The sequence below is a fragment of the Trachymyrmex septentrionalis genome, unplaced genomic scaffold (genome assembly GCF_001594115.1).
Source record: "Trachymyrmex septentrionalis isolate Tsep2-gDNA-1 unplaced genomic scaffold, Tsep1.0 scaffold91, whole genome shotgun sequence".
Classification (NCBI taxonomy): Eukaryota; Metazoa; Arthropoda; class Insecta; order Hymenoptera; family Formicidae; genus Trachymyrmex; species Trachymyrmex septentrionalis.
In genome coordinates, this window is record NW_017306102.1 from 640,956 (window position 1) to 654,644 (window position 13,689).

General features: G+C 37.2%; 1 protein-coding gene across 1 annotated transcript; it reads right to left on the reverse strand.

Annotated features, from left to right (window-relative positions):
• Positions 1–4,381: 4,381 nt before the first annotated feature.
• LOC108756032 (putative uncharacterized protein FLJ37770) lies at positions 4,382–4,747 on the reverse strand. The gene has a single exon (XM_018499574.1). It carries the CDS (start codon positions 4,745–4,747, stop codon positions 4,382–4,384), a length of 366 nt encoding a protein of 121 aa, XP_018355076.1.
• Positions 4,748–13,689: the final 8,942 nt, after the last annotated feature.

The following is a 13,689-nucleotide window of genomic DNA, read 5'->3' on the forward strand; positions in this document are numbered from 1 at the left end:
ACAGGAATTGTGCGCATTCAAATTGTAATTTAAATTATAAAAACTCATATTTTATTCCCAGTTTTCTATAATTTATGATTCACATTTTATTATTAAAGAAATACCTGCAACATATGAAAGCAGTATAGAATTATTACCAATAACAAAAAAAAATATATATCATTTACAACAAACGTTAGAGACCAACGTTAAAGATACCGCTGAAAGATCAGATTCGCGAAATACAATAGCATAAAATTACGGTTTATCGATTCTTATAACTTTTTAAGTACCAGTCTCGACAAATTAGCATCCTTTCTCAATAAATATGAACTTTGTATTTTACAATAAATTTCAAAATTTGTCCGAAGAAGACTTCGAGTTATTGACACGAAAAGGGATTTTTCTATACGAATACATTGATTGCGCTGACAAGCTGCAGGATACGCGTTTACCACCGCGCGAATTATTGGGATGGACGATACGGCACAGAGGCAATGATCGCGAAGTCGAATTTTCACAGCAAAAGTGTATTTTCTGAAAATCTGATAGCAATTGAAATTCATAAACTTAAGTTGAAGTTCAATAAATCGATCTACGTAGAAATGTGTATACTCGATATATCGAAGGTCTGTTTGTACGAATTTCACCACGAATATATGTTACCGCTGTATCGCAAAAAATGTGAAATTATACAATATACACAGATAATGATAGCTTTATATATCGCATTGTGTGTGATGACGTATATGACAAATGATGCGTGATATCACTAGGAATACGGGTGATTATTTTATCGATAATGTATGGTATATTACTTGCCAACAAAAAAGTGCCAGGCTTAGTGAAGGATAAAAATAATGGCACAATATTGACTGAATTCGTCGGACGAATTCAAAGAGCGAAAATGTATGCAAGGGTAGATGGTAAAAAGGACACTAAAAAGGCAGAAGGTGTCAAAAATAACATCGTAAACAATAACGTTCGATGATTACATCCGATGTTTAACGATGAAATTGAAATGACGCATCAACAGTCATGCATAAGATCAAAATTACATCAAGTATACGTAGGCTGCTGGAAAAGTTTCTGCAATCTAGTACTTCCAATGGCGCCAACGTTCTGCTACTATCATATCCGTAAAATTAGACGTTTTTAACCTATAATTCAATTGACAGTTTGTACCCAAGCCAATTAGTTTTGTTTGCATAGTATTTTAAAAGAAGTTATTTTGTAAAAAAATGGAAATTTTGCGTGAAAATTTTCGGGCAATCATTTTACGATTACAAATGTAATCTAACTCCGAAACAATGCATCAATCGACTTCATTTGGCTTTTGGGGATGAAGCACTATCCAGTAGGACTGTTTATAATTGGTTTGCCGAATTCCAGCGTGGACGTACCTTTCTTAGTGATGAATTCCGTGAAGGTCGTCCATCCACGTCTGTTGTTGCCACTAATGTTGATGCTGTGCGTGAAATGATTGAGCGAGACCGGCATAAAACATACCGCGAGATTCAGGCATCCTTAAGCATTGACATGAAAGCAATACATACGATTTTGCATGATCACTTGAGCGTATGGAAACTTTGCAATTGTTGGATCCCACACAATTTGACCGAAGCTCAAAAACAGGCTCGTGTTAAATGGAGCAAAGAAATGCTCAAAAAATTCAACCGAGGTCGGTCAAATTTGGTCTCCAACATCGTTACTGGGGACGAAACATGGATCTATTCGTATGAAAGTAAACAACAATCCACTGTTTGAATATTTCAAAATGAACCGAAACCAGCAAAAGTTGTTTGTTCACGCATTTGCTGCCAAGCAAATGATTGCTTGTTTCTTATACCGGACATGTGACAACCGTGGCTTTAGAGGATCGAAGGAATGTAAATACTGATTGGTATACAACAATTTGTTTGCCAGAAGTCATAAACGAATTGCGTAGATTAAACCGAAATCGTCACATCATCCTTCATCATGACAACGCCAGCTGTCATACAGCACGTCAAACCATTGATTTTTTATCCAGTAATAATGTCGAATTGATGACTCATTATCCGTATTCACCTGATTTATCACCTAATGATTTCTTTTTGTTCCCAAACATTAAAAATAAGATGCGTGGTGAGCGATTTGAATTTGAGTCGCCTGAAGCAGCTGTTGAAACATTTCGTACACTGACTTCTGAGGTTACAGCCTTAGAGTGGAAAAAATGCTTCGAAAATTGGTTCGAGCGTATGCAAAAATGTATCGATTTTAAAAGCGAATACTTCGAAAAACAATAATGCCATTTATCGAATTTTACATGTTTTTTTTTCATATTGTTTGCAGAAATTTTTCCAGCAGCCTACGTATATGATATCCAAGACGAAAATCGCTCTGAGTCCGTACGACGATAAACGACACGTTACCGAATTCAATCAAAACATTATCATGGGGAAATTATCGAATACCTTTGTAAAAAAAGTCGTGTAATTGTATTATTGAAATGTATTATATTATCGAAATGTATAATCCTAAATAATTATATAGTATTACATTTATATAGTATTACATTTTTATAGTAAAGAATAAACATTTTTTTTTATATATATTAAATTGAAAAAGATGGTTACAAAATAATAAACATTTTATATATCTTATGTATTTTATATACTTTTTATATATTTTTTTATATTTAAAATAAATACATTTTTTAAAATAAAAATACATATATATATATATAATTTGTATGAATTAAACTATATTATCCTTATATATCCAAGAATTGTGCGATGCATTAAATCCCAACCATTTTACGTAAACCTCATCTCCACTCCTGCGCAATACTTTCTCCACGAGATACACGTCTGAATAAGCCGCGCAATGTAACTCATGTTCATAAAATGTTCCAGAGATAGATTTTCCGCGATAGTCGTTCAGTAGGTTACGGGATTAGTATGTTGCACTTTAGCGATTTTAAACACTTCAGTGGTCTAATTTAGTGTATAATCCTTCTCAAAGACGGTTTTATATTTGCTCATACGTATCGAATCACCTATTTTGAATTTCGTCGAACCCACGATTTTTGCTGTATACCGTGGCCAAGAGTTTTTCAGCGATTGCGGGAGTAACGTCCACGGGTCGCATATTGATCATTTGATGCTTGCGCGTGTTATACGAGGGCAAGTTAATAAGTTTTTAGAAAAACATAGTAAAACACATTTTTTTGATCGATTCATTTTTATTTCTCAATATAATCTCCTTTCAGCTCGATATACTTGATCCAACGATTCTTCAACTTTTTCAAGCTGTCCGAATATGATTTGTCCAACTCTTCAAAATAAGCCTCCGTTTCGGCTACTCTCTGGTGGTGAATCTCTTTCCTCCAAACCATTTCTTCAGGTTTTTGGAAACAGGAAATAGTCGGAGGCTAAATCTGGCGAATATGTTGGATGAGGAAGCAATTTGTAGCGGAATTCATTGAATTTGGCCATCGGTACCGGGCATGTGTGAATCCGTGCATTGTCTTGATGGAAGAGCACTTTCTTCTTCGCTAAAGGGGGACGTTTTTTCTTTAAAATGTTGTTGAAACGGTCCAATAAGGCTGCGTAGTAATCGCCATTGATCGTTTGTTTCGACGGAAGGTGATCGATATGAATTATACCGCGTGCATCCCAAAAAACTGTGGCCATCATCTTTCCAGCCAACTTCACGATCTTCGCCTTCTTCGGAGCTGGTTCACTCGGTGAAGTCCATTGTTTTGACTGTTCCTTCGTCTCGGATGTGAAGTAATGGATCCATGTTTCGTCCACAGTAATCGACGCAGAAATACATCTGGATTACGTTAAAACATCTCCAAACATTGTTTTGAAATCGTCACACGGTCGCGCTTATGGTCCACAGTGAGCAAACGCGGCACCCATATTGCCGATAGCTTTTTCATATCCAATTGTTCCTGCAAAATTGAAATCACTGTGCCTATGGCCTCAACAAGCTCGAGCACTTTCACTCGTCGATCAGTCAAAACAATATCGTGGACGTTATTGATGATTTCTGGCGTAGCAACCTCAATTGGACGTCTCGGACAAGGTACATTACATGTGGATGTATGACCACGTTTAAATTCATTCGCCCAATTGTATACTACTGTGATCAAAAAGTAAGGTGAATTTTGTTATAAAATAAAAAATCTTTATTTATTCATCCAAATCAATTTGATTCCCTTTAAAGTAATCCCCCTCCGATACAATGCACTTATGCCAATGTTTTTTCCATGCCTCGAAGCATGCCAAAAAGTCGTTTCCCGGTATAGCCTTCAAAGCGTGCAGCGATTCACGTTGAATCTCTTCAATAGATTCAAAGCGGTGTCCCCGGAGCGGTCTTTTGAGTTTGGGAAATAGCCAAAAGTCACACGGAGCTAAGTCAGGTGAATAAGGCGGTTGCGGAACGATATGAGTGGAATTTTTGGCGAAAAACTCGAAGAAATTGAGTTTTTTGGCACCAAACGAGATTTTACTTTTCTAAGGCCCAAGTGATCCTTCAAAATTGTTTGAACTGGACCAAATGGAATGCCAACCATATCGACAAGGTCTCTAATTGTCAATCGACGATTTTCGAGCACCAATTCCTTGATTTTCTTCACGTGTTGCTCATCAATTGACGTTGATAGTCGTCCGGGGCGTTCCAAATCATCAGTACGTTCTCTGCCTTTTTTGAAGTCTTTGTACCACTTATAAACATTTTTCTGCGACATAGTCGATTCTCCGAAGGCCCTCTGCAACATTCTGAACGTTTCCGCAGCCGAAATTTCATTCCGCAAACAAAATTTAATGGCACTTCTTTGCTCAGCAAAATCAGACATTGTAAAAATCGCCAAAATCACTTTTAGTCGTTTAGAAAACACAAGCGTAACTATATGACTAATGATGACATTGACATGAAATTTGCCACAGATGTCACTAACAGTAGTACCAACATAAAAATAAAAAAGTTTGCTCGAATCGATTAGCGCGGAAAGTTTAAATTAAAAATTCACCTTACTTTTTGATCACAGTAGTACAGTCGCAAACGCTGGTGCAGATATGCTATGAATATTATCCAACTCAGCTTTGATTTCTTTCGGCGTTAAACCTTTCATATGTAGATGTTTGGTCACTGCACGAAACTCGTTTTTTTTCATTTTGCAAAAAATACAAAGATTGTTCGCTTTAATCGTCTACAGAAATAAAACCACGCGATAAATTCCGCTCAAAATTTGTCAGTAATCAGCTGAAAGATGCTACTTGTCAAAAAGTAATGTGACATGACACTGCGAGTGTTCTCTGACAGATTTTCTTAGAACTTATTAACTTGCCCTCGTAATCTGATACAAGCTGCGACAGCGCATTGATCCACTTATAATTAAGTGTAAACATCTTCCATATATCGTTTTTTAATGTGCGATTGAATCGCTTGACGACTGCCTTCGTTACGGAGTACGTTGAATAATGATTGATGTGTTTTTTCAAGAGCCATTGCACATCAACGTTGTAAAATTCTTATTTTTTGGACATCTCTTGCTCTTTCGAATCTTGGAAGTGATTTCTGCCGTCTCGCTTCCACTTTATTCTTGGCCGATATGGCCCACGCGTACTTACTTAATACATCGATGATGGTGAGTATGTAGTGATGGTTTTCTGTTGAACTTCGAGTATAGATGCATCTCAATGATATTAGCCTGCACAGATCGTCATATCCTCGGACTATGACACGCTTTCGCGGAAAATTTCTTCTCGTCGGAGCGTGCAATTTCTCGACAAGCCGACGTCTCTCGGAGCTAATTTTTTCTCTCTTTTTATCGGATTTCTTTTTCATGATTCAACGCGTGATATGCATGATATAGCAGGGTGTAACAGCGAAGAAAAAAAAGATCATCGCCAAAACGATGATAAAAATGCCCTCGGTTGCAATTACCAACGTGCAATTGAACGTGCTCGCGAGACGTATGCGTGTATCGTATTTTAGAGATGTTTTCATGCGTAACCGACGAGCGGTGTGCGTCGAAACGAAAGCGATATCATGAATTTGGACGATGCGACAGAGCCAGGTACTCATTGAGTAGCTTACGCGAAGAGGAATAACCGTGTAGTGTACTTGAACAGTTTCGGTAATCTTTGACCGCCTAAAGAACTGGTGCGATATTTGGGGCACGGTGTTACTACGATAGAGATAATCGTACGTATAATCAGAACTTCTGCAGACAGATGTGCTTGCGGTTTCTACGAACGATTGATGCGCGCGAATTTATAAAACCCGACGTGATGCCGCATAATCTCAGTATTCATCGAACGCTTTTTCCGTAATGTCGTTGACACTTTACGCGAGCGGAAAGAGCAATGTCCTCACGGCAAACTACTTTCCTGACATAGAATTGTGTGACTACGAGCTCGATCTGATAATCTTTGAAATTTATCACATGACACCGAACATGAACGAATTGAACAATAAATTTTATTTCGCGAAGATGACGCGAAAATGACAATTTCCAAGAGTTCATACAAAGTGCGAGACATAAACGAATTTTTGAAACGTGCGATTTTACGAAAACATCCGCGCTGCGACGCATTTGAAATCATTGACGTGGTAACAATAGCAATAATGATACCGATGACGATGGCGAGGATGGAGAATGCCCGCGTATACTACAATACGATGAGATGCGAGATTGGATGCGCCTACAGAATTATTAACTTTGACAAGCTTAACCGCGTCGGATCGCTGCTGGGATTCTCATCGAAGCGTATATTGCGATCGCGAAGATGGGATGAATCAGACGTGTCGATCAACATTATGAATGTAAACGTTATCCGTGTAGAGTGTAACGTGACCACGGGAGTGTACAACAACGGCAAAGGTGCACACACAATACACGAATTTTCGCTGAGAGTGCCGCTGGGATATAAGATATCGGAAAGGCCCGCGTAAATCATTTACTTGCCGATCACCGCACGGAGCATTACAGAACGATACGCGTTGTCGACCAAAACGGACAATTGCTTGATTTTCGAGGAGAAGAGATCTCCATTAGATTACACGTGCGACGACGACTGCGATAGCGCGAGCGTGAGATGCTTATGTTGAATGGAGCGGAGCGCACGCAGAGAGATAACGCATTCTTTACAAGGCCGGTAACATCACTGCTCGAAAACATTTACTCATCCAGCTATATCAGAAAGAAGAAGCTCATCTCGTCGGACGTTAAAATTTTTAAATCATTGGGATTTACGGTACGCAACTTTCGAGATGACTGATATTCTAAACATCAAGAACGATCCGATCTTCGATGACCTCATTGTAAAATTTGAGGCTCACACGTACAATCCGTTTGCTGACACAACGTTTGGGTATAGCGACGAGATAAGAATGTTCATACAGCAACAGGATTTATACATGTTGCCGTGCGAAAACTTTCTATATGTTGAGAGAATACAGACGAGGAACAGAGAAGTCCAAAGTGCCAATACCGCGGTATTGGCAAATAATTGCATCGCGTTCATGTTTAGTGAAATTCAATACGAACTCAATGATGTGAAGATTGATCGCAACAGAAACGAGAGTAGGAATTACCAGTACCATCAAAAACTACGTGTTGCTGACGTATGACAAATCTTTGATTGCGTTGAACGCTGGATAGAATACTAGATTCAACACAGAGGAAGGACACTTTAATTTTTGCGCTTAACATGCTATTGGACTTTTGCGAGGATTACAAATGCGTGGTCGTCAACGCTCGTCACGAATTGATATTGATAAGATCGCGTAACAATAACAATTGTCTGATTGGAAATCCGGCGACAAACTCGACGCTTGAATTGTTCAAAGTGCAATGGCGAATGCTGCACGTGTTATTGAGCGAAATAAATAAGCTGTCGATGCTACTAGCATGGAGCTACTGCTTGGAAAGCGGTCGTTATCTGAATATGAGTTTTCGCTCGTGGGATTTGTATGAATATCTTCTGTTACAAAATACGACTAAACATTCATAGGCCATTCATTCAAACATTCATAGGCCAAACATTCAAAACGGCTACTCAGCTCGAAAAACTGCGATACGTTATCTTTGCTCTGCAGACTGGTCGAAAGAACAACATATTTCAAGATGCAAGCGTGTTCGACACTTGTAATTTGAGTAACTTGAAACTCTATCTAAATTCAGATTTTTATCCGTACGGTGATTTGAATTTGGATTTTGATAAAAAGAGATGCGCCATCTTGTTTGATATGTACGCGCGTTTTAAAGCATATTATGGAATCGACTACTTCGAAACACTACTCAATGTGCTCGCGTATGTCGAGAAAGAATCTTTTGCGGTCATTGACTGCTCGCGACAAAACGAATCCGTCAAGAGCGTCATCGTGGATGTACGTATAGAATTTACTGCAAGGAGAATGTGCCTGTAAATACTACAGCATATTGTCTCATCATACACGATCGCGTGGTTCAATATAATCTGTTAACCAACGTTGTGCGCAAAATCATCTAAGTGCATTCTCTGAATACGCTTCATCAATATACAATTCATCAAAATCGCAGTCTCGAAAAATCGTTTGCCATGACCGTACCAACATTTATGGATCTGCAAGGATTTATCGTTGGGAAAAAATTTATCGTGAAGGAAGTAGCGGTGTTAAGAAAAGGAATTTCTCTCTCACTACATTTATATCCCATGCCATGGAATTTCTTGACAAAATCCGAAAAGTATTGTGCTTTCTGGCTGAGTGCTTATCACCATGGATTGCGATGGGAAGACGGGATAATTCTGTACAGCACAGTGAAACGCCTGATGACGATGGCTGTAATTGGTGTGGAAGAAGATAACGACAATAAGGTTTTTGTATATATTAAAGGGAGTGAAAAACGCGAATGGTTGGTGGATATATTCGATAGCGACGATTTGACCATTGAAACCCTGGATGCTGATTACGAAGATATAGATTCTTTGAATAATCTACATGTTACTAATACTATGCGATGTGTAAAACGTATTAAGAATTGTACGTTACAGAATGTATTTAAGATATACAATTGGTGGTCGCAACGCCAAAAAGGAATATATCAAGTTTAAAATAAAATATGAGATTTTTTTTAATACGTTTTAAGTTTCTTTCTTCTTTCCTTTTCTTGTAATTAAAAATTAGTTAATAATAGCGATTGAGTAGTAGTAGTACGATTTAACAAGTATTGAATTAGTCGGTAAGAAAGTGCAATTGGCAATTTGTATTACATCAATAAAAATATTATCATAATCAGCTACTATGTTATATTACATTCATAAAAAATATTATCATAATTACTAAATAATAGAGAAAAAGAGAGAGAGAGAATAATATGATAATAGGATCGCAACGGGTGGGAGAGAATGAATGAAACTTCAGACCCCGGTGACGCGTTCTCCTCCCTCACACTTTGTGATGCTCGCACGCATGCACGCACGCATCTCATATATGCATTAACACAATTATTTAGAACCCGTTTATCTATTCTACTTTCCTGCAAAAACTATCCCGTCCCTCGCAATTTGTTTTTTGGTTAGAGCTGTACGCAATTTTTACACATTCAGTATTGCTTTAGTCGCTTGTACAAAAAGTCCAACAACAGCAGCAGCAGCAACAGCAACAGCAGCAATGTACTCCGCTGTAGAAAGCAACACACTCAAAAAAAATTATTACGTTCCACTTCAGAATAATGATAAAATTCCATCATTTACGAAAAAATGTGCCAAGTAAGTTTAAGAATATCCCACTTATACTTTTTCAAATTAACTATTTAATTAATTATTTAATGTTTTTTTATATTTTTTATAGCGCGCCCATGCATCGTGCGGTTCGTATACTAGGCAGGAAATACGCATTGATACGTACGGGATATAAATTCCTAGAAATTAGTATCAACATTGGCCTACCGAGCTACGTGGAGATTGCGACAGGGGATAATCGTGGAAATGAATTAATATTATCTATCGAAACATAAAAAGGACTTTATGAACAACGTTGGAATATTCAAAACTGTCTTCAGAATCATCGCAAGGGTAATTCTATTAGCATTGGACTGTGCGCTGACTGTAAGATTGAAAATGTTAACATTGAATGCTTGGAATCATCCGACATACGTTTAATGATGACTGAATCAACAATATCGTTTATATTCAACTTAGATCAATGCATTGAATTAGCATTCAATCAATTGGTTGGTATTGTTGAGAAAGTCAATACAAAGTTTACATGATTCTCGAATATCGCATCCACTGTAATGGATGCTAAAGATGTACCAAATGTAATATGCGCTAGCGATTACTTTGATAAAAATCTCCTCGACTGCGAACTATTAGCTGTAGTTTCTTGTGCGTAAGAAAAAAGTATGTAAAAGAAATATGAATAAAAAAATTTTTAATCTAAAATTATAGTGTAATTTCTTCATACATATATAAAATAGGGGGCTGGAATATGTGGCTCGTGTTTCTTTTATTTTTTGTACAGAAGGGATCTTTTATGACTGTACATGTGTATAAAAAATTACTAAATAGAAAATAGCTATAATACAATCAAGAACAATATAGGATCGCTGTAATAGATCAGGTATATGGAAGGATGAAAGAGACAAGCACGGATTAAAAGATACAAAAATTTATTATTATTATTATTTATTACATTTATTTATATGTAGCATTAAAAAAATATTAAAAAAAAAATGCAATTGGGCATCGAGTAATAACGCAGGTATCGATGGCTCGAACATCACTGACGCAGCGTTTGATTGTTCGGGATATCGGCTAAGATCAGCGGCGTTTGGAAACTTGAGCATCAATAGCAGCGCTTTCTGGAAAAAAAGAACAAAAAAACTTATTGATTACTTTGCTTTTAGCAGAGAATAAAATGTATTAATACTAGTCACCATAAACGCATTTGTAAGCAAAGAAGATATCGTTGACTTATATTTTGCTGACGTTGATGATGACATTCACGACTTCGATGCTCCAGGACATTCCCAATATCTCGTTTTCTCCCTTGACTTGGCGGACAAAGAACGGTACCTCTTGCGCTCGATCGATTTTCGATGTATGTAGTTTTTTATTTTGTCCATGTCTTAACGTTCGTAACTAAAGCTTACGATTGAATAAAAGAAAAGCTTTATACTCTATCAATGTTTTATATACATTCTGTCAAAAAAGTACCGGGAATTGATCATTTAAAAAACCCGCTTAAAGGAATTGTCAAAATTCTTTTTGTCGCTAAGTTGGCATAACTGTCCTCTATACTGACGCGGAGCTAGAGTGCCATCTGTCATTTAATGTGATTATCGTGCTCGATTTTATCAGTTCATCTCAAGTGTGTTTTGCGATTTTTACAATGAATGAAAAGATCGAACAAAGAATTTGTCTCAAATTTTGTATTGCAAATAGAATTTCGTGTGCCGAATCGCTGAAGATGTTACAGAAGGCTTACGGTGAATCGACTTTATCAAAAACACGTGCATATGAATGGTACAGTGCATTGAAAAGCGGTCGAGATGTGGTGAAAGATTTGCCTCGCTCTGGTCGGCCATCAACGTCTTCAACTGAAGTTAACATCGATAAAGTGAAGGAAATGGTGATTGAAAATCGTCATTTCAGTTTGAGAGAGATAGCCGCTGAACTTACGGTGTCTCACGAATCAATTCGTACCATTTTACGCGATTGTTTGGGCATGGAACGCGTTGCCGCTCGACTAGTTCCGAAAGACCTCAATTTTCTTCAAAAACTCAATCGCGTAAAGGTCGCTGAAGACATGTTAGAACGAGTTAATTCCGACCCCACATTCATAAAACGCATTATAACTGGTGATGAGACATGGGTTTACGAGTTTGATATGCAAACCAGTCAACAAGCTTCGGAATGGCGCCTTCCAACTGAGCCAAAACCGAAAAAACCACGTCAAAGTCGATCAAAAGTCAAAGTGATGTTAACTGTTTTCTTTGATTGTCGCGGTGTTGTGCACTCGGAGTTTTTGCCAGAAGGTCAGACGGTAAATAAAGAATATTATCTGGGCGTTATGCGGCGTTTGAGAGAGCAAATTCGTCGAAAAAGGCCAGATTTGTGGAAAACAAACTCATGGATTTTGCACCATGATAATGCACCATCTCACAAGGCTATCATTGTGAACGAATTTCTGACCAAAAACTCAACAAATATCATCGAACAATCACCGTATTCACCAGATATGACTCCGGCTGACTTTTTTCTCTTTCCAAAACTCAAATTACCACTTCGGGGCACTCGTTTTCAGTCGATAGAAGACATAAAAGAGAATTCGCGTCGAGAACTGAAGTCGATTTCGGAAAATGCGTTTAAAAAATGTTTTGATGATTGGATTATTCGTTGGCATAAATGTATTATTTCGAAAGGAGCCTACTTTGAAGGCGATACAATAAATTTGAATGAATAATAACTATTTTGTGTTTTATTGACCAATTCCCGGTACTTTTTTGACAGAATGTATATTTATCCAGTTCAAGTCTTTTTAATTTGTACAAATAGGGCACATATTACATGAAAATATTGTATAACACGGATTTCTGCACTCCGAAAAGTGTTTGCCTTCTATAGCTACATGCGACCTAATAACATGCCTACGAATGTTGTATATATGTTTGATGTCCGTTAATCTCGTCATACACGATGTGTACAAAATTGACGAACCACCTGTTGTATAACAAAAGTATATCACGCACTGTTTCGCCAGCACGTTCATTGTCATTACTTCCTCAGGATATACTATTTTGCTCTTAGTGTCTTTACTCTAATTCTCACTCTGATCACTAATATAACCGTCATCTTTTGATAATGCGTCCTCATCATTATCCATTACTGCCTCAAAATTCACATCTTCGAATACTTCGATGATATACATTAGGTTTTCTTCTGGTATATTACGAACAATGTGCATTATATTTTCCATCAGTATACTATACGACTTTACGAAAACTCGCTTCTAGACTGTACACTTTGAGATCCAAATTCATACTGTAACCCTTCTATTTAACCGGAGTAGGTATCGTTTCTTCTGATTTTTTTTTTAGGAATACTTCAAAGTTATATTCTCAAAAACTTAAGAAATTTTAAAATTCTAGAGTTTCATTTCAAGTGTTTCACTTAAAGTGTTTCAATTGTTTTTGTCTCATATACGTATAAAAACACAATTACTGATTTTTAATAGCAGCGAGATGTCGGCGCTCGAAATATCAATCATTTCTATCGCGACCAATCTTTATGTACTTATCTTAGACATACTTCTACCCTCATAAAAATTTATGAAAATACAATTCTGTCCAGTTTCACTTACATTTACACTTCTACTAATCTAGAAACATATGCAAAAACATGTTCGATTGTCATGTCCCCTCCCAAAAAAAAGATAAACGATCGAGGTTCTTTTATCAAGGAAGAGAGACGTTGCATTTCAATATCATCGATTTTGATAGCAGCCAGATGTTGGTACTCAATCGATTAATTATGAAACTTGATCGTATTAGGTGTACAAAAAAGTTCTGAGCTTTAGATTTGATACAACCGAAATAACAATTTAAATTTTATATATCTTCCCGCCCTTTTGGGGTTTTAAAACAGTAACATTTAACCTCCTGAAATGCGATACGGTTTGGCGTTTGATGCACATAACCTCAAAAATCAGTAGTGTTCACGATGGCAATTA

Bases quoted from the DNA above. Each gene is read 5' to 3' on its own strand.
- LOC108756032 (XM_018499574.1), bottom strand. From the start codon at position 4,747: ATGTTGCAGAGGGCCTTCGGAGAATCGACTATGTCGCAGAAAAATGTT.